This window comes from Caenorhabditis briggsae (assembly GCF_000004555.2).
Source record: "Caenorhabditis briggsae complete genome, chrX, whole genome shotgun sequence".
NCBI lineage: Eukaryota > Metazoa > Nematoda > Chromadorea > Rhabditida > Rhabditidae > Caenorhabditis > Caenorhabditis briggsae.
Genome location: NC_013491.2, coordinates 14,576,708 through 14,594,226, shown reverse-complemented (window position 1 = coordinate 14,594,226; position 17,519 = coordinate 14,576,708). Strand labels below are relative to the sequence as shown.

General features: G+C 36.2%; 4 protein-coding genes across 4 annotated transcripts; 1 reads left to right on the top strand and 3 right to left on the bottom strand.

Annotated features, from left to right (window-relative positions):
• Positions 1–83: 83 nt before the first annotated feature.
• On the top strand, positions 84–1,154 carry CBG27895 (the record flags this gene model as incomplete). Its single annotated transcript, XM_045240144.1, has 3 exons — positions 84–134; positions 184–351; positions 780–1,154. 3 exons carry the CDS (start codon positions 84–86, stop codon positions 1,152–1,154), a joined length of 594 nt encoding a protein of 197 aa, XP_045097893.1.
• Positions 1,155–2,003: 849 nt separating this feature from the next.
• CBG00140 lies at positions 2,004–2,864 on the bottom strand (the record flags this gene model as incomplete). Its single annotated transcript, XM_002645214.1, has 5 exons — positions 2,004–2,102; positions 2,150–2,392; positions 2,436–2,558; positions 2,605–2,793; positions 2,841–2,864. The coding sequence occupies 5 exons, from the start codon at positions 2,862–2,864 to the stop codon at positions 2,004–2,006; spliced, it is 678 nt and encodes a 225-aa protein (XP_002645260.1).
• A 3,455-nt stretch (positions 2,865–6,319) lies between these two features.
• Positions 6,320–7,204, bottom strand: Cbr-glb-13 (the record flags this gene model as incomplete). Its single annotated transcript, XM_045240143.1, has 4 exons — positions 6,320–6,460; positions 6,543–6,760; positions 6,866–7,004; positions 7,052–7,204. 4 exons carry the CDS (start codon positions 7,202–7,204, stop codon positions 6,320–6,322), a joined length of 651 nt encoding a protein of 216 aa, XP_045091489.1.
• Positions 7,205–8,354: 1,150 nt separating this feature from the next.
• Positions 8,355–8,752, bottom strand: CBG00137 (the record flags this gene model as incomplete). Its single annotated transcript, XM_002645212.1, has 2 exons — positions 8,355–8,491; positions 8,671–8,752. 2 exons carry the CDS (start codon positions 8,750–8,752, stop codon positions 8,355–8,357), a joined length of 219 nt encoding a protein of 72 aa, XP_002645258.1.
• Positions 8,753–17,519: the final 8,767 nt, after the last annotated feature.

Sequence of the window (17,519 nt, the reverse complement as noted above, 5' to 3'; positions counted from 1 at the left end):
GTTTCAATCACTTTTCTCCGCCTTCCGTATCGATTTCTCCTTATTTAAGTCGGCATTCAAACTAACTCGGACATTTGAGACTGATGTACGGACATTGTCAGGACTATAATCTTTACGAAGCTCCCATCTATGAGGTATCCAAGTGAAATATGCTATATTCATCGAAATGTTATATGATTTCAGAACCTAATCGACCCACCATTGTTCTACATAGAGAGATTCTCCCCTATTCTCCAAGAAACCGACTTGAAACCACGATATCGTACGGAACCTCCGATGCTAGCCCCAACTCCACGAACTCCTCCTCCATCGAGGGAATACAAAAAAGAGTTTCAATCATTTTTGTCGGAGGTAAGATTGGGAGAATTATATTTTTTGGAATCACAACATTTCGTTTTGGAATCACGACATTTCAGAACCCGACGCTCCAGATTTTTACTGCATTTTTGCATAGTGGGGGGTTTTTTTTTTCAATTTGTTGTTTTTCTGATTTGTTTTTGAAAAAAAGTTGAAGTTTTTATGATGTTTTGAGATTTTCCGAGGGAACCTATTATTATTAGGAGTACGGTAGATGAGAACGAATAAAAAAGCAAAATACAAGAAATTGAAATGAGCAATACTCATTTGAAGGGCAACTATGCGAACATGCAGTAAAGTTCTAAAACATTGGCATCTGAAATGTCGTGTTCTGAAATGTCGGCTTCTGGAACGTCGTGGTCCCGAAACGATGAGTTCTGAAACGTTCAGGAGCCTATTTTCCATAATATAAATTATTTCAGTGTCCACCACCAGAGCCAACAGACACGCGTAACACGCCAGTTCATTTGCCTGAGATTTCTCGTCAGGAGCCGGCTAGAGCAAAACTTTCGAAACAGGCAAGACCACCGAAAAAGGCAAAAAATTGCTCAAAATTGCCAAGCGATCCACCACAAAGAGGACGAGCCAGAACTCCGAGATTTTTCATCAAGATGGCTCAGATATGCGCCAAGTGGGAACAATCTCAAAAGGATCGGGCATCTGCTTCAATTGCTGATCGTCTGAATACCCTCACCATTGGAGAATTCTACCCACAGGATCCATCCCCAGTACTTACCATGGTTACATCGAAACTTCTCATGATCATAAAACTTATATCACTCTTTGAGTTTTTTTAAAAATTCGGAGGCGGCTATGTTTTTTACAAACAACTTCTCATATATACTCCACTTCTTTTTTCGCTTTTGTATGAACCACTTTTTCTAGATTGTAAATTGTATAAATCGTAACTTCGCAAATGTCATTGAATCTTTCATGGAAAAAATGCAGCTTGAAAAGCGAACATTTGTACACAAATGACAAGATTTTTCGGAGAACAAGAAATGTCTAAGGGGGAAAATCAAAAGTTGCGAATTCTTTGTTCGCCCAGAACCTAGATTGTTCAGTGGCAGAGTATTGACGTCAAAAAAGTAAAAAAAAACTACACAGTTGATTCCTTTTTTAGATAAGAAGTTTTTTCAGAACCTGTTTCGTACAGTTTCTCGTTAAAATTTTTTTGTTGATAAGACACCGTTTCAAAAGATCCACATTTAGATACTGACAGTTTCTGGTTGAAAATTGTCCACAACGATTACTTTTTAAATAAATTGTGCCTTTAATTGGTTTTTAATTAATTTGAAATTGGTATCTAATTAGCGCAAGTCATCTCTACTCAAATATCATCTCACTCCTTTTCTTCTCAATCTCACTTCACCCATCAACTACTCAATTAATTTTTATGGGCATTTGATTTGTGATTATCACTTTCTTCGGGGCGGCACAAAATTCTGTTCTGTGTTGCATCAGGTTTGACGTGGCATTGTCTCTCTTCGCACAGACTTTTTTATCGGGCGGACAGTTTGAACGCAAACGTGGTGGCGCGGACAAAGAAAACGACGAAGACGAAGCAATAAAATAGAATTGACAAATGAAAATTTATGAGCGAACTAGGAAACGGATTTGAAGGGAAAAAAGGACATTAAATGGATTTATTTGCTGATTGCCAGATTTGCCGAATTATCTTGTGGAACTGACAAAATGTGAGCATTGTCTTCGTCTTCGATTGTCTCAACATCAACAAAGATTTCCTGAAAATAGAAAGTGCTCAAAATACAATTCACCATTACTAACAAACCTCAGCGACAGAGACGGCTGGAGGTGGTTCTGGATATTTTCCTTGTGGCATTCTCGGTTCCATTGGGAACGATTTTTGCTGACGTTTGTGAGTTCTGTATTTTTTGAGCAGCGGATTCAAGTCTCCGGCGAGAGCCTTTGCATATTCTTCAGCAGTTACATTCTTTGTTCTTCGTAGGCGACGGGTTTGTTGTCGGGCGTGGTAGAGATATAGTTGTTGGGGACTCGGTTGAAGGAGAGTAGCCTGAAATCGAAATTCGGATATTGAATGTTTGTTTGAAACCTACCAAAGAAAATGGGGTCAACTGCTCTACAATCGGTACAAATGGGGAAGGTCGGCAAATCACATGTTTCAAGTTTTCTGGATTAGTCTCGATCGACTCCACATCTCCAGGCGCTGCATAGCATCTCTGAAACTAATTAATGGAAAGGGGTTTTACAATTTTTGTACTTTACCTTGAAACCATTCGCCATTAGGGCAAAAACCGCGTTGTCATCCACAACTGGAATTCTGACCATTTTCCCATTATTCAGTTCTCTTTCCATATAATGAATTTTCGGAATTTTTCGCTCCACATTAGTTCTCGTAACGGGAGCTTTTGCAATAACCGTGGGACGTACCGGCTCCACTTTGCTTTCTTGCTTCTGGTAAATTGATTATTATATAAACACCTGATTTTTTATTCTCTTACCTGGTACGGTTGGAAGCTTCTCATTTTCTTCGAACAGTTCCTCTTGACCAGTCGCAGTTCAGAGTACCAAATAAATTTGGAATGGTGGTGGAGAGAGTGCTTATCTTTACATTTTATGCAAAAAAAAGACGGCACGTCCGAAAAAAATAACTACCGAGCTGTCAATCTGACAGGAATCGCCTGATAAGTGTGCCGTTTCTCGAATCAAAGATACCGTACCAGGTGGTGGAATATGGCGTGGTACGGACAAAGTGTAACAGACAAGGAACTAATTGATAAAATAATTTCATTGCTTCTATACACTCTAGTTGTGGTTTTAAACATGGTTGATACCACAGAAAGGTCCGCTTTCTGGTCCGCTTGAGAAATACAAATAAATTTAGTCACAGATTTTTTGATAGAAGAATCGGGAAAAGTACAGTACCGGTCAATATAATATATACAAAAACAAGTTATTCAGTTGATTTGGGCCATTTATCTGGAGCTCGGCTATCAAGTTTAAGATCACTTTTAAAATCTTGGAGGGTCTGAAATAGACTTAGGTTGAAAAATTTCCATTCACATTATGTTTTGAAAATTTCGAGTTTTCAGCTATTTGCTGATTTCTCAAAAACGCCTGTTTTTTCACGCTCTCACACGAGAAGTACTGGAAATGAATACTCGCTTTTTCTTAGATGTTGGCGACAAAAAATTTCTCGTTGCTGGACTAGCACAAAACGGATAACATAAGTTGCCCATAGGGAGGATTAGCAGAATGACAAAACGTTTTGCGATTTTTCAGAAAAAGTGGATCAAGTCCATTCAAAAACCATAACTTTGTACAGATTGAAGATAAAACTAAACACTAAACTGTATTTTGTAGCACGGATCACAAGCTGCATAAAATTTAAAACACTTTTATGCTATCTTTGCAAATAATTTTACTAAGGGGAAGTGTCCGAATGGTCCAATTGTGTGAAATCAAAAAATGAAATTGATTTTCGAAAAACGTATTTTGGAGACCATGTCTATTCGATTCCGTTCATGTCATAAACTATTTTTTCAAATATACATCTCACCGTCCATTTAAGAAAGATTTTTGAAAAAAAAATATTTACAAACTCAAATTCATGTATACACGCTCACATATAACATGCGAAAAAAAATTTTCGAAAAATTTGACTTATTGATCACGATTCGATTTTTTTTTTGTCAAAAAGAAACTAAACCAACTTAAGCTTTTATTCTCAGAGCTTTTATGTACTACATGGAAAAATATATTCCAAAAATGGAATTGAGTTTAAAAATATTATTTTTTCAAATATCTCTTAAATGAACGGTGAGCTACATATTTGAGACCATAGTTGTGCATTATGACATGAACGAAGCTGAACAGACATGGTCTCCAAAATACGTTTTTTTCGAAAATCGAAATTTTTGATTTCACACAATCGGACCATTCGGACACTTCCCATCCTAGTAAACTTCCCTTGCAAAAATAGAATGAAGATGTTCTTAATTTCTTGTAGCCTGTAATCCGTGCTACGAAATACAGTTCAATGTTTAGTTGTATCTTCAATCTGTACAAAGTTATGATTTTTTGAATGGACTTGATCCACTTTTTTTGAAATGTCACAAAACGTTTTGCCATTTTGCTCAACCAGTCTATGGGCACCTTATTTTAACAGTTTTGTGCTAGTCCAGCAACGGGGCATTTTTTTTTCACCAACATTCAAGAAAAAGCTAAGATTCACTTCGGGTATGTCAGTACAAAAAGAAATAGGAAATTAGCTGAGAAATTAGGAGTTTTCAAAAAATTCTGTCAATGCAGATTTCACTTTGGGTCTGTTTTACTTTCTCGAAAATTTATAAAGTGATCGGAAACGTAAAAGTCGCGTTTCAGATTCCTGAAAATGATCAAAATCAACTGCAAACACGTCTATGTGTATCTTATCGACCGGTACTATATTTACAAAAAAGATCTTTGGGATTCAGTTCTCTTTTCTGTCTTGCTCATGTTCCCGAAGCTTCGAAATCTCGTACACAATATCCTCATACTTGTCTGTGCACTCGTTGTAATCTAGGGTAGCCTTGTGAACGTCGTCCATCTGGAACTAGTGAATGCCTAAATCCAACTATCCATTTTTCACATACATATTCGAATTCACACACTCCGAAGGAAATTATAATTTCCAGTTTTCCAATAGCTGCTTGCAGAATTCTCTTTGCCTGGTCGTATATTATCAGTTCAGTCTCTTCGAACTTATCACTCTGTATATGTTTTTTTCTTTTGTGCCTGAAAAATCGAAACTCACGTGTTTGTGCATGTTCTCAATCATCTGATCACTAGTTCGGCGGAATCTAGCCTGAAATGTTTTTGTGAAGGAAGAAAACTAAAATCATAGCTTACTATCACAGATGGATACAGTTTGAACTTAGAAGCAGCGCAGGGATTCATGATGTGCGGCGATTAAATTCTTTCGAAGTGAAGTACTCAGAAAGAGCAATCTTGGAAATGCATCCGTGTAGTGATGGTGGCTACAAAAGTTGAACTTCAGAGGAGAAGTTTTACGATCCAAGAATCCATTAGTCAGAGTGGTAAGATGTTCTACCCTAAAATTGACCGAATTTTGAGAGAAAAGGGAAAACAAAAATGAACCTGATCTGGAAAACTATGAGAGTGTTTTATGGGACCTAATATTCAGACGGATATCAGTTGGTTTCCATGGAAATATGACATGGAACCCATAAAAACCGTGGGTTGACTTGATTAAATGTATATCCCAGGATAGGTGTGAATGATATCAGCCTTGTGTTTTATTACTTTCTTGTAAATGTGATTCCGTTGAACATTTGTTGTTAGGTTAGAAACAGGGATGATTGGAACGGCTTTCAATTTTGAGATTTTTTGTGATTTTCATAACTTTGTCATTTTTCGGATCCACATCTTTTGGAACTGCGTACATCTATCCGAAAAAATTTTCAATTAAATTTGGGCTACTTCTGATAAATTCATAAACCAATTCCACTTTTCCTGAGATTTGGTGAAAAGTGGTCCAATCTCATCATCAGAAAATGAATCCTAACATCCTTAAATTTTCCAAGTCGCCTTTCCAGTGTTTCTCACTTTCCTTATTTTCATTTTGTTGTGATTTATTAGAAAAGACAGCGGACAGAAATTACAGAAAAATGTGGAGAAAAAGGGCTCGTTGAGTTTGTTTTTGTTGTAAAATTCACAGATGACAAATTGGGGAATCGAATGGGAAATGACTATCAGAACAGTACCATAGACGGTTTATTAAGGAAAGCAATCATTTCACAGAAATGGGAGAGAAAAGCGAACAAATTTTGAGATTGTTGGAAGGATTATTGTTTTATTTTTTTGGTATGTAAAGCAGATACGAACGGTGAAAACTAAATTAAAAGAAAAAAAATTAAAAAGCGGATAGACAGCGAGAAAAAAGTGATATGGGGGCCACAAAAATTACTGAAACAATTATTTAGTGAACACTGGGAGCGTATGGAGAGACGGAACGACGAGCCCGATTCGAGCTAAATCCCTGTCCATTGTAGCTGTACAGCTTCTTCTTTCCATTTTCCTCATCGAATCCTCGTCGCATGAAAGAGATGATGCAGGAAATCTGAAATTAAGGAAAAAATGACTTTCACTAGTCGTCATTTAAAACGAAAATCCTCAATTTTTGTAGCCACCCACACACCACCCACCAAATTTCTCCAAGCTCCAAGAGTTGGACGTTGACGATTTGCCTCCCATTCCACTGCAGCCTGTGTCATACACTCAGCGAAGGTCTCCCAATATCCAGGCTCGAAACCTCTCCCTTGCATTGCCACGTGTCGCTTTCCGAGATTCTCAAAGTAAACTTCAAGCTTTCCCGGATAATCCAAGTTGCGAATGACAAAGTCCAAAGTTTTGGTGTACACTGAAAATAAATTGGAATTAATTATTCAGATGAAGTGCGTGCCGCGTATTCTCTGCATTTTTCTTTTCAGCAAGAAAAAATGCATCAAAGTGTATCTATACTCACCAAGTGCGTGCTGACGGAATCTTGGATCATATTTCAGGCGTCCGGTAGGGATTTTCTCAAGCCCAAAGATTGCTTTAATGTCTGGTTGTGCGGTGAGAACCATGAAGAAAATCTTGGAACCGATGTGGTCAGCTCCAGTCTGAAAAAAGAAAAGAATACGCTAAAGTTCAGAAGTGCAATTTGAACTTTTCGAGTCTTCCTCCAACTCTGTTCCAGCAGAATGCGTTCGCGTCGCGTCAAAAAGTGCTTGCACTTAGACTTGGCTCCAGCTGAATTGGCCATTGATGTCGCTTCTTCCTCATTAGGCTCACATCTAAAATTCGTTTGATGAAAATTCATTAGATGGACCAGAAAGCCGTGAAATTGGAAATGGAACCGAGAGTTCAAGGGTTCAAGCTTTGGTTTTGGCCGGAATGGTTCATGTGATTTCTATGTACACAATTCCGGTTGTTTCATTGGATTTCAGATTTTCAAAAAACGCCTTGAAGGTCATGAAACATTGGGCTAGAGCTCGTCTGTCAAGTTTCCAACTACCTTGAAAACTATGGAGGGTGTGAAACAGACCTAGATTGAGAACTTTGCATTTACAGATCTTCTTGAAAATATCTTTTTTTTCAGCTATTTCCCGATTTCTGAAGAGCTCCTGCTTTTTGTACCGTCTTCAGGACAAAAACAGGCCAAAACAGGTGTTTTTCAGCAATCGGCACGTAGCTCAGAAACTAGAAATTTTTGAAAAATCCTGTGAATGCAATTTTTAATCTAAATATGTTTCACACCATCAAAATTTCTCTAACTGACTGGAAACTTGAAAACCAAGCTACAGAAAATTATCAAAAAACGACCTAAAATTCGGGTAGTTCCACGATTCGGGGATACAGCGGGCAACAACTAATTCAGGGGTACGAAATTTGTGACTGGGTGTAAAAAACGCCAAGATAAATTGTATTATCCGTATCGCTGAGTGAAAAATGTTTACCTCAGTAAAGCTACAAAACGTTTAGAAACAAAATTTAATTCAGATATACAAAAAATACAACTTGTTGAAAAGTTTTGTACCGCCGAATCATGGATTTTGTACTCTTTAATCACTTTGCATCCCCTTGTACCCCTCAATCGTTGAAGACCCAAATTTTTTTTTCCTCAAAAAACAATAAATTTTGAAAAACAGCTGCATGCTGAAAAAAACAAATTGATACCGGTACAAAATTTCTATTATTGTACTTGTTTACAACATCCGGAATTCTCCACATTTGACCTTGGGTTGTCCTATGGGACCCATGACCAGGATCCTATTACCAGAAAACCCATAAATTATTTAATAGAGATTTTTTATGTGGTGGTGTTACAAATAGAACCCCAAAAATGGACGAATCCAAAACACACTCCAATTTGGTATTCGGATTACCCAATTCCCTCTGATTTTTGATTCAATTTTCTTTTCAAGGAACCACAAACATCTTGAAAACACCCAAAATTTACTCAAGTACACTTACACTGAAAGTTTGCGCATTTCTGGCAAATCATCCTCGGCATTCACATCACAACTGGATACGGTAAGACGAAGTGGTGCACTTTCCTCGTCCATTTTTTGTGGTGCACTTCGATCAGTGGCACTTCCCGACGACACTGAAATAAATAACCTAATTCTCTGAATTCCTATTTTTTATCGCGTGAAACTCCAAAAAGAGCCTATCATATCCCATGGGATTACTTCGGAGTTGCAAGATTCTAGTGGGATATGTTCGATCATTTTGTGTGATAGGCGAGAAAAGCGTCAAAGTTCGCGTCGTTCCAGGGATTCTCACCTTTTTTTGTTTTCGGTCTTTCAACCTTGTATCGTTTCTCAGCCAGAGATTGATGAGGGCATTTGCTGTTTTCCTGTCCCATTATTTCTCACGAGAAGTACAATAGAGTGTGTTCTGGAAAATAATTTATATGAAAACACTTCTAGAAAAAAAGAAGGCACAGAAAGGAAATTGATAAAGATCCAAACGAAAATAGCAGGAAAATTAATGAATATCATCCTTTTGTCTAGTATTCGAATTCAAATTCAATTAATGTGGGAGGACGGAAAAAAACGGGGGAATGCGAAATGAAACTTTGAGGGTTTTATGGGTTAAGAACAAAACCAAAAAATGTCAAAAAATAATAGCAATTTCTTTTTTTTTTGTTGTAGAAAAATTTAATGCAAGAAATAAAATTTCAAAATCCGAAGAATAAAGAATCAGGAGGAAAAAAGAAGAAAAACGATTTTCAAAGTATTTTCAGGTGAGTCGAGAAACATGAAACCCGAATCCTGAAGAGTCAGAGGATCATGTTGTCTTGTCTCGACGTCTTAATAAATGCTCAATGTTTAGTTTTCCACTCCGCACCCTCCACTCCTCCTATTTTATCTTCTCATTCTTCTGCAGAATGAGGCTAAAAGTGAAGAAAAAAGTGAAGATAAATGGGATATGAAGGCGGATGAGAAGAGCGGTGTCAGAAATAAAAATTGGACCTCCTCTTCAATGATTACTGACCATTACTACTTGCAAGCATTGTCTCTCTAGGGAGTCAACTTCTTTTCCGGAAGTTATCTCAACTGATGCATTTATAAAAGTTATGTGACGTAATTTCTAACTAAATTGGTATGAGTAGGTTTGAAAAATACTAGTCTTGCTGAAATGAATGAGATGATATTTTTCGGTGAAGCAGAAATATGGGGCGTGGCTTGCTTCCAGCCTGAAATGGGCGGGGTTAGTGAAGAAGAAGAATACTAAGAATATGAAATCAGGTAAAAAAGAATGATCAAGAGAAAAATTGCAGAAATCACGGGGTAGTGGGAATCTGTAAGATGGTGTGGATCAGGCAAAAGATTGAGATTATGAAGAAAACATGTGTCTGGGAATTTCATGACATGTACCCGTGGGATGTTTGAATAATTATTTCTCTAGAATTTTCTGATACAGAATCTATTCTAGTTTATCAGTCATACTGTCTAGGTTCGGATACTGTATCAAGAGTTCTTGAAATATACAGTACCGATCAGTAAAATATCTAGATGAAAACGTATTTTTGTTGATTTCCGGTCATTTTGACCATTTTCAGTAGTCTGAAGCTCGGCTGTCAAGTTTCCAATCACTTTGAAAATTTTGTAGTGTGACGTACAGATTTAGATCAAAACACTTGCATTCACAGAACTTCAAAAAATTTTTAGTTTTCCAGTGTTTGGTCGGTTTACGAGAGACATTTGTTTTTTAGCGCTTTCAGTACAAACACTGGAAAAAATGGGTATATTTCAGAAATGGGAAAATAGCTAAAAGTTAGTAATTCTCAGAAAATTCTGTGAATGCAAAGTTTTCAATTTTAGTGTATTTTACACCCTTAAAATTTTTCAAATTGATCGGAAATTTGACAGCCGAGCTTCAGACCCTTTGAAAATGGTCTAAATGGCTAAAAAACAACTGAAAATATATTTCTGTATATCCTAATTGACCTGTACTCAGATACTAACACACTATTTTGTGTTTTTGAGTTGGCCAATAATCCTGAAAGATCAAAACACCAAAAAACTTTGTATAGTAGGCGGAGAGCAGCACCACTCGAAAGTCAGCACAGAATTGAATAATTTCCTCTCCAAAAAATGATAAATTGGTCATCATCATGCATCTCTCAAACTGTCAACGAAACAAAACACAAATTTCAAGTGCACATGTCAAAAATGTTGCAGTGGAAGAAAGGATTGAATGCGTGGTTCGAGTAGGAGCGGTGCACTGACCAGAAGAAAAGCACATAAAAAGGAGAAAAAAGAGAACACGGAAGTTGTAAATGAAGGTATATGTTTTTTCACTACTACTACTCATTTGAAAAGGATTTAGATTTTTGGATACAAAATGATGTTTAGAAAGTTGAGAACATAAAAAAAACGAAAACTTTAGAATCAAAAATCTGCGAATAAAGTGAGAAATCAAGTTATATGGGTGCATTCTTTGCAACGAAAAGCCGAAAAGAGGAACTCACAAAATCCTATTAATGGGAGCATCATAGAACGTGTATTGGCTCACGGAGCATGAAAAAAAACGTCATGAGATTGCTCGTTACCTGAACCCATTCATTGTTTAGTGGGGCACTAGGTGCAGAAAGACAATAAAATGCAAAAGCTGAGTGATCTTTTGTAATGAGTAGTTTGATCGAATTGACTGAGTTTGTTTGGACAACATGTCGGTCAAAATACAAATTTCAAGATTATTGGAATAAAACTGTTTACTGCGAAATGTATTATTCGAAAATTCTGTAAAATTTATTTAAGCGTTAAACGGATTTCATCCCGAGCGTTCAGGGAAAAAAAAACGAAAAATGAAAAAAGAGGAACACAAAAATCGCATCAGAAAAAAGATGAGAAGAATTCACGAGTGTCAGGTTTCAAACAAAAGTCAAATATTCATTCGGCCTCATTTCTGGAGCGGACGCTTTATGGTGGATGTCCTCCCCAAGCGGTGTAAAATTCGATTCCTTAGTTAGAGGTTGTGACCGAAAACTCTTGTTTTGCACGTTTTTCAGACTTATCGGAAAAAAGAGATTCGGGTATGACGCAAGACGAAAAACCTATAGTGGCTTTTTTTGACGAGTTCTAGGTGGTCAACAAAGGACCTACTGTAGAAGATTCGGGGAAATTATTTGATGAAAAAAAAACTTATCAGGATTCTGATGTCTAAGATCATATTCTCGAACTTCTCAAGAGAGGTTCAGGAACGGCAATCCAACAATTTTCCATGCATTTGTCAGGTGGAATTTTTTATCCGCTCCGACGGCTCCGTCGCCCGTCTTATTTTTTGACCTCAAGTCTCCAGATGTGGCAAGCCTCCGTCTCATATTCAACATGTATTTGACGGATGAATGCGATAGCGGAAACTTCGCATCATTTGTCTTTGCTCTTTCAATTGTTTCAAACTTTCAAAGTCTCGAGTTTCGAGTTACGTGTCGCAGATATCAAGATATCACACAGCTTTGAAGGGTCAAACAACATTATAAGCCAGGAAAAAAGTTCCTGCTTCGAAATTTGACAAGTATCAACTTGTTGGACAAGTTTCTGGAAAACATGTATCAGAGAAAAGGCGGCTCTCACACAATTACGTAAGCGGCACCACTTGTTTTCTCACACCCATACAAAATGTGAAAAGTGATGCACTTTGAAAGACGGATAGAGAGAGATGCATGGCTGAGTTTCAAAGTTGTTAGAACTTTCAATAAGCTGAATCATCCGAAACATTAAAGAATGAAAAGAACCAGCATTCCGAAGATCACTTGAATATGAAACTAGAAGAAGGAAAAAATTTCAGTCAATTCTTAAAAACATGTTTTCAGTGTTCACTTTATTTTCAGACTCGTGAATTTGAAAATAGTTCTTTTTCAAATAAATTTTGTTGGGGGCAACAAGGAAATAGATTCTAGATGACACCTACTTTAGATGTTCAATTCTGAACGTCTGGGAAAGTTCTGACAAAAACCTCAACACCTTGTGAATCCTGATTTTGATGAAAATTTCTGGATAGGTTTAGAATAGCTCATTTAGAAATCACTGAAAATTTCAGATTCCGTTTCAGAACACGAAAAATGATGTGTTATGCTTAAAACTGATAAGTTCCCATATTTCGAACATTTTCTCGGAAAATTGAAGATTTCTTAATTTCGAATTTTTTTTACTATTTACCAGATTTATCCGAAAATTGAGAAAAAAACTGTTTTTTAAAAATAAATGTATGAAAAATAAAACTTTTTCAATTCTAAGTATAACACAATAAATTTCATGTTTTAAAATCTCCTAGAAACTGGGAAAACCGTCTTGGAAATTTTCTGCTTCTGAAAAGGCGATTTTTGATGCTGTAACAGCCATAACTCGGCTGAAACTGGCGAATGAATTCTAATTTTTCGATTCTCAACTAATCCTGGAAACTTCATCGAAATCTGGATTCACAAGGAGTTTAGGTTCCCTTGTGAAGATTCTCGCCAGATTCTTAGAATTGTATAAAGAACACTCAAAGATGATTAATCATCCTCAACTTGTTAGATTTGTGCTGCTTTCCAATTTCTTAGAATGATGTGTCTTGTCCTCTTTTTAAAAAACAAGACCTACACGAAAACCTAGAGATTTTCCAGACTTGCACTATTTCTGCTCCAGACACTTTTCTCATGTTTTCTCTGCACAAGTACAAATTGCAACAATTTGAGAGTTTGAACTTGTTGCCTAATTAGTACTTGAGTTAGCATTCTCGTTTCAAAAAGTTGTATTATTGTAGTGCAGAAATAGAAGCCCGGAAGAGAGGCGTTGCGTTGGAGTAATTGGCAAAATTTTTAAAACACACGAATTCTGATTCATTGGTAATTGGGATGTGAAATTTTGTTGTGAATCAAAATTTGCTCTTGCTAGAAGTACTTAAACTTAGTAGAAAAATACGGGAAACAGGAATATGGAGAAATCAATGAAACCAATCATATCATGTTGGTGTACTCAAATCAAATCTAAAGAAATTGAATATTCGAGTCACTAAAATAAATCAAATCTATAACACATAAAAATATGAAATTCGTGTGGGATGTTTTCTCTGAAAATCATTCATTTTGACATTGATATGAAGATGACACGATTAAAAGGCGAAACATGTTGAGATGAACATTTACAGACCAAAAATGAAATCTAGGAGTCATCGCATTGAAGGAATGTGTTTAGTTTGACGGGAAAAACACTTTCAGGTGACTTTCAGTCTTTTGTATGTGAGGAAGTTAACTTGATGACCTTTGAAAGATTATCAGAAAAATATCAAAAAATCCCACAACTAAATAAAAAACCTTGAATCTGAGATCGCAAGCAATAAAAGCAACTCGTGGTCACACTCTAATTAACATAAATAAGTCAAGAACAAGGAATACATTTCTCCATGGTCCAGGTTCAAAGGTTATCCTCGAGACTTTCTACTCTATTTTATTTCCCAACGGGATCCCTCACACTGTGTTCGCTAATCATAAATTTATTGAAAATTCTTTTCTGTTTCAAATGGTTGTTTCCTTCTATGCCTCCATTTTTAGGATATGATGTATATGGCAGAGATGACGGCTATGGAACGAGGCAGATAAAAATGAAGAAAAGCACAATCCTTCATAACCTTCCTCCTGACTTTTCCGCACTTTTGATTACCCCTCAAAATCGTCATATGCCAATCGTATAAACAAAATCTAATTTCCTGTCCTTCCTCGGGATTCCCATTATTCTGGGTCTAGATGTTCTGAGAGTAGGATTCTCCTTCTTGCTCAAAGAGCATTCAATAATCTTCAGAAGAAACATGCAATAACGAAACAAAAAGAAAAAAAAAGGAATAACGTAAAAACAAAATAAATGACCTAGCCAGAAATATCTGGTTATCTATAGCTCAAGATTTAAAGATATAAATGAGGGGGAGAATTACAAATTCGATGTGAAAATAGAGTGAATTAATGATGTGGGGAGGAAAATGGACAAGGAAGGGGAAACAAAAGCAGACTAAAGGAAGATTAACTAAATTACGCGAGTCTAACGTTCCAGAAGATTTGCTCTAATGGGCGGTGAGAGGTGAAAGAATGAGAATATTTGAAAAGAGGTTACGAATTTTCCATAGGGTTGGTTTCATGAGATAGTTGTCTTGATCAACTGAATACATAAACATAGATTTTTGAACAGGAAGAAATTTAGGCCAACATCCATTTGATCAGAAAATTGAATGTTTTAGAAACCGGCTTCTTCTTTCCATTTTTGTGTTCATAAAAAATGGAAATTAATAACAATGGGCGCTCAAAAAACAGCTGATTTACAAAAAGATGTATGAACAATGAATCAGAAGCTACGATTTTCCAGAAGAAAGTATTTTCTTTTCAAAAAAAATGATGTCAAAAAAATAGTAACGCAAAAAAACACACTTTTTGGAAAACAACAAATCCTGGGGGCCCACTAATGACTATAGCTGTTGCATAATTTCATTTTCTCAAATCCTCATATTCAACAAACACTCTATAACTTGTTGCTTTTCGCTAGAACTTCACTCACAGACCACCTAGGCTTGCTCTATCTTTTTTGCTCTATCTGACCCGGGGGAGAAACAATGAAGAGAAAAAGCGATAAAGTGTTTTAACTGAAAACACTGCAAGAGAAGTGTAATTAGTCATTTTTTAACAAAGCCTCGATTCATTCAATTACTCTCTCAGTGTGGGTGTGGAAAAAAATGAGTCAGTGAGCTGAATTGGGCTTGTGTGTGGAGACTAAAATGGCTGAAATTCTCGTTACTTTTATAGAGAAGCTTCCCCGATTAAGATATTTCGAGAAATTCAGAATTTTCCGTGAATTTAAATGAAAGATTCCTATAATACCAGAAAAATACAGCGGGGAACGTGTGAGCAGACAAATAATTTGTATCAATTCATCAAAGTCCCATCTATGATTTCCTGGCATTTCCTTTTTGCCCGGAATTAAGCACGATTTGACAAGGGTTTCCTTGAATTTGGTATCAGTATATCGAAATAGGGTTTTTAGACAATTTTTGGTCTATTCATCATAATATTCATCATAATATCACTAATATTATTCATCATAATATCACTAATACTTGACAAAATTTTCAGTTGACAAAATGTTGAAAGCTTCCACAAGAATCGAGATAACTACTTTCAAAGTCGACGGTTTGGACAGGTTTTTATTAGCGGAAACGCGGTATTTTGAATTAAAATTTTTGCTAGTACTGGAAGTACGATTACAGTATTCTTTAAAGTACCAGAGGCCTATTGAAAATTCAAAAATAGGTGCAAATGCACAAGTTGAGACCACAAAAATAGCCCTTCTTCATGTGTAAAACAAGCACAAATTGCATCCCTTTTTGTTACCTACGCAGAGAGAAAACAAAAGAACAAATCGGATGAGAGATAGACCAAGTGAGAAAATGAAATCTTCCCCCGTCGAGGTTGAGCACCTTTGAGCACTGACGTCAGGGCAGCGATACCAGAGGTTTCGATTTGCGTGACTTTTTGAACGTCTTTTTGTTATCAGTGGAAATACAGATAGATGATTCGAGTGGACTGTCTCTTTTTTTTAAAGAAAAAGGCAGCCTTTGATTCCGACGACAATGATTTTGGGTCTTTTGAAAAGCTAGGCGTTCGCTTAGTTCAAAGAAAGTTTTTTACAGAAAGAAAAATAATTTGCGCTCTTTGAAGTGGTGCGCGTTGAGGTTAAAGATCTGAAGAAGAAAAAGAACAAAGGTGTTGGAAAAAAGTCGTCAGAATTCAGGAATTTCAGATCTTTTGATTTCGCTACCAGGAAACAAAAAATCGTATTTTGAAAAGAGCAAGAATCGGATACAGAAGTGAAAAAAAGAGAAAAAAATTGGACTGAATTCAGTTAATACTTGCAAATATCTTCTAGTTTTTGATGAATAGATGTAAAATTGAAAAATATCAAAAATCACTTGACTCGACGTTTTTGAAGCCATTATTGTGATTTGTAGCAGTTTAAAAGAATGAAGATTAAACTTTCAAGAAAAGATTACGAAAAATAATAAAACCTAGATTTTTGAAATTGTCTATCATCCTTAGGATTTCAAAATGTCAAAAAAAAAACTTTAAAAAAACAGTCCTCAAAAACATATCCTTTCTTTACAACTTTCTCACTCCTACGAGCCAAAGTAATAAGCATCATAAACCATTTTTCCACGAGGATTTCACAAAAAGGCCATTTTCGCTTTACCATATTTTCCTGAAAGTCATTGAACTTTGTTCCACTCAAGAATAAGCAAGAACCGGATGATAAAATTTGGAGGCGGCGTCAGTTTTCAACGACGTCGCCTCTTCCATTCCGGAAAATCGGGTTTCGGCAAGAGGAAAAACGGAAATTGAAAAAGATAGATAGAGTCTGAACACGTGGTTTCCCCCTTATTTTTTTTGTATATCGATAAATTCAGAGTTTGTTCCATGAGATAAAAGCCAGGATCAAATGTGAAAAACAGCATGGGAGAACTCTTATCTTGAAACACATTTCAGGAAAATGGATGTTTTGGGAGAAGGAGAAAGAAGAAAAAGAAAATGGAAACTCATTCGGTTTAGTTAGGCAATCTTTTGAATAGAAGCGGACACAAAAAGTCGTGAGAAATGGGAGTAAAAGGAAAGACGAGAATAGGATAGGAGGAATGATGCACATTTCGGGAGTTGAATAGACATAAAAAACCAGGAATAAAGATAAAAACAACAATAAATGAGTTCTAAGTCATAGGAAAACTTCTGTAAGCGCTCCAACAAAAGGTAATAGGTTAAATTTTTTTTTTTGAAAAACAATAAAAATGTGAAAACGCTTTTTTGAGACATTCTACAATTTGCGTTTTGAAATCTCAGAGCCTGAATATTTTCTTCAAATTTTAAGCTATCGAGAATCTTATTAATCTTCTGTGTGGAACAACCAAGATGTATCTCTTCTATTTTGAATGTAAGCAATTTGTCGACGATTTTCATTGTTTTTTGAGAAAAAATAAAACTTGCTGAACAGTTGAGAAATTGGGGATTAAAATATTCAAAATAACCTCGTAAAATACGGTCATTCGGTCTTGCGCCTTTAAGAAAAATTTAACATATATTCGCTCTCAGCCGTTATTTTTCTCACACCAATCAG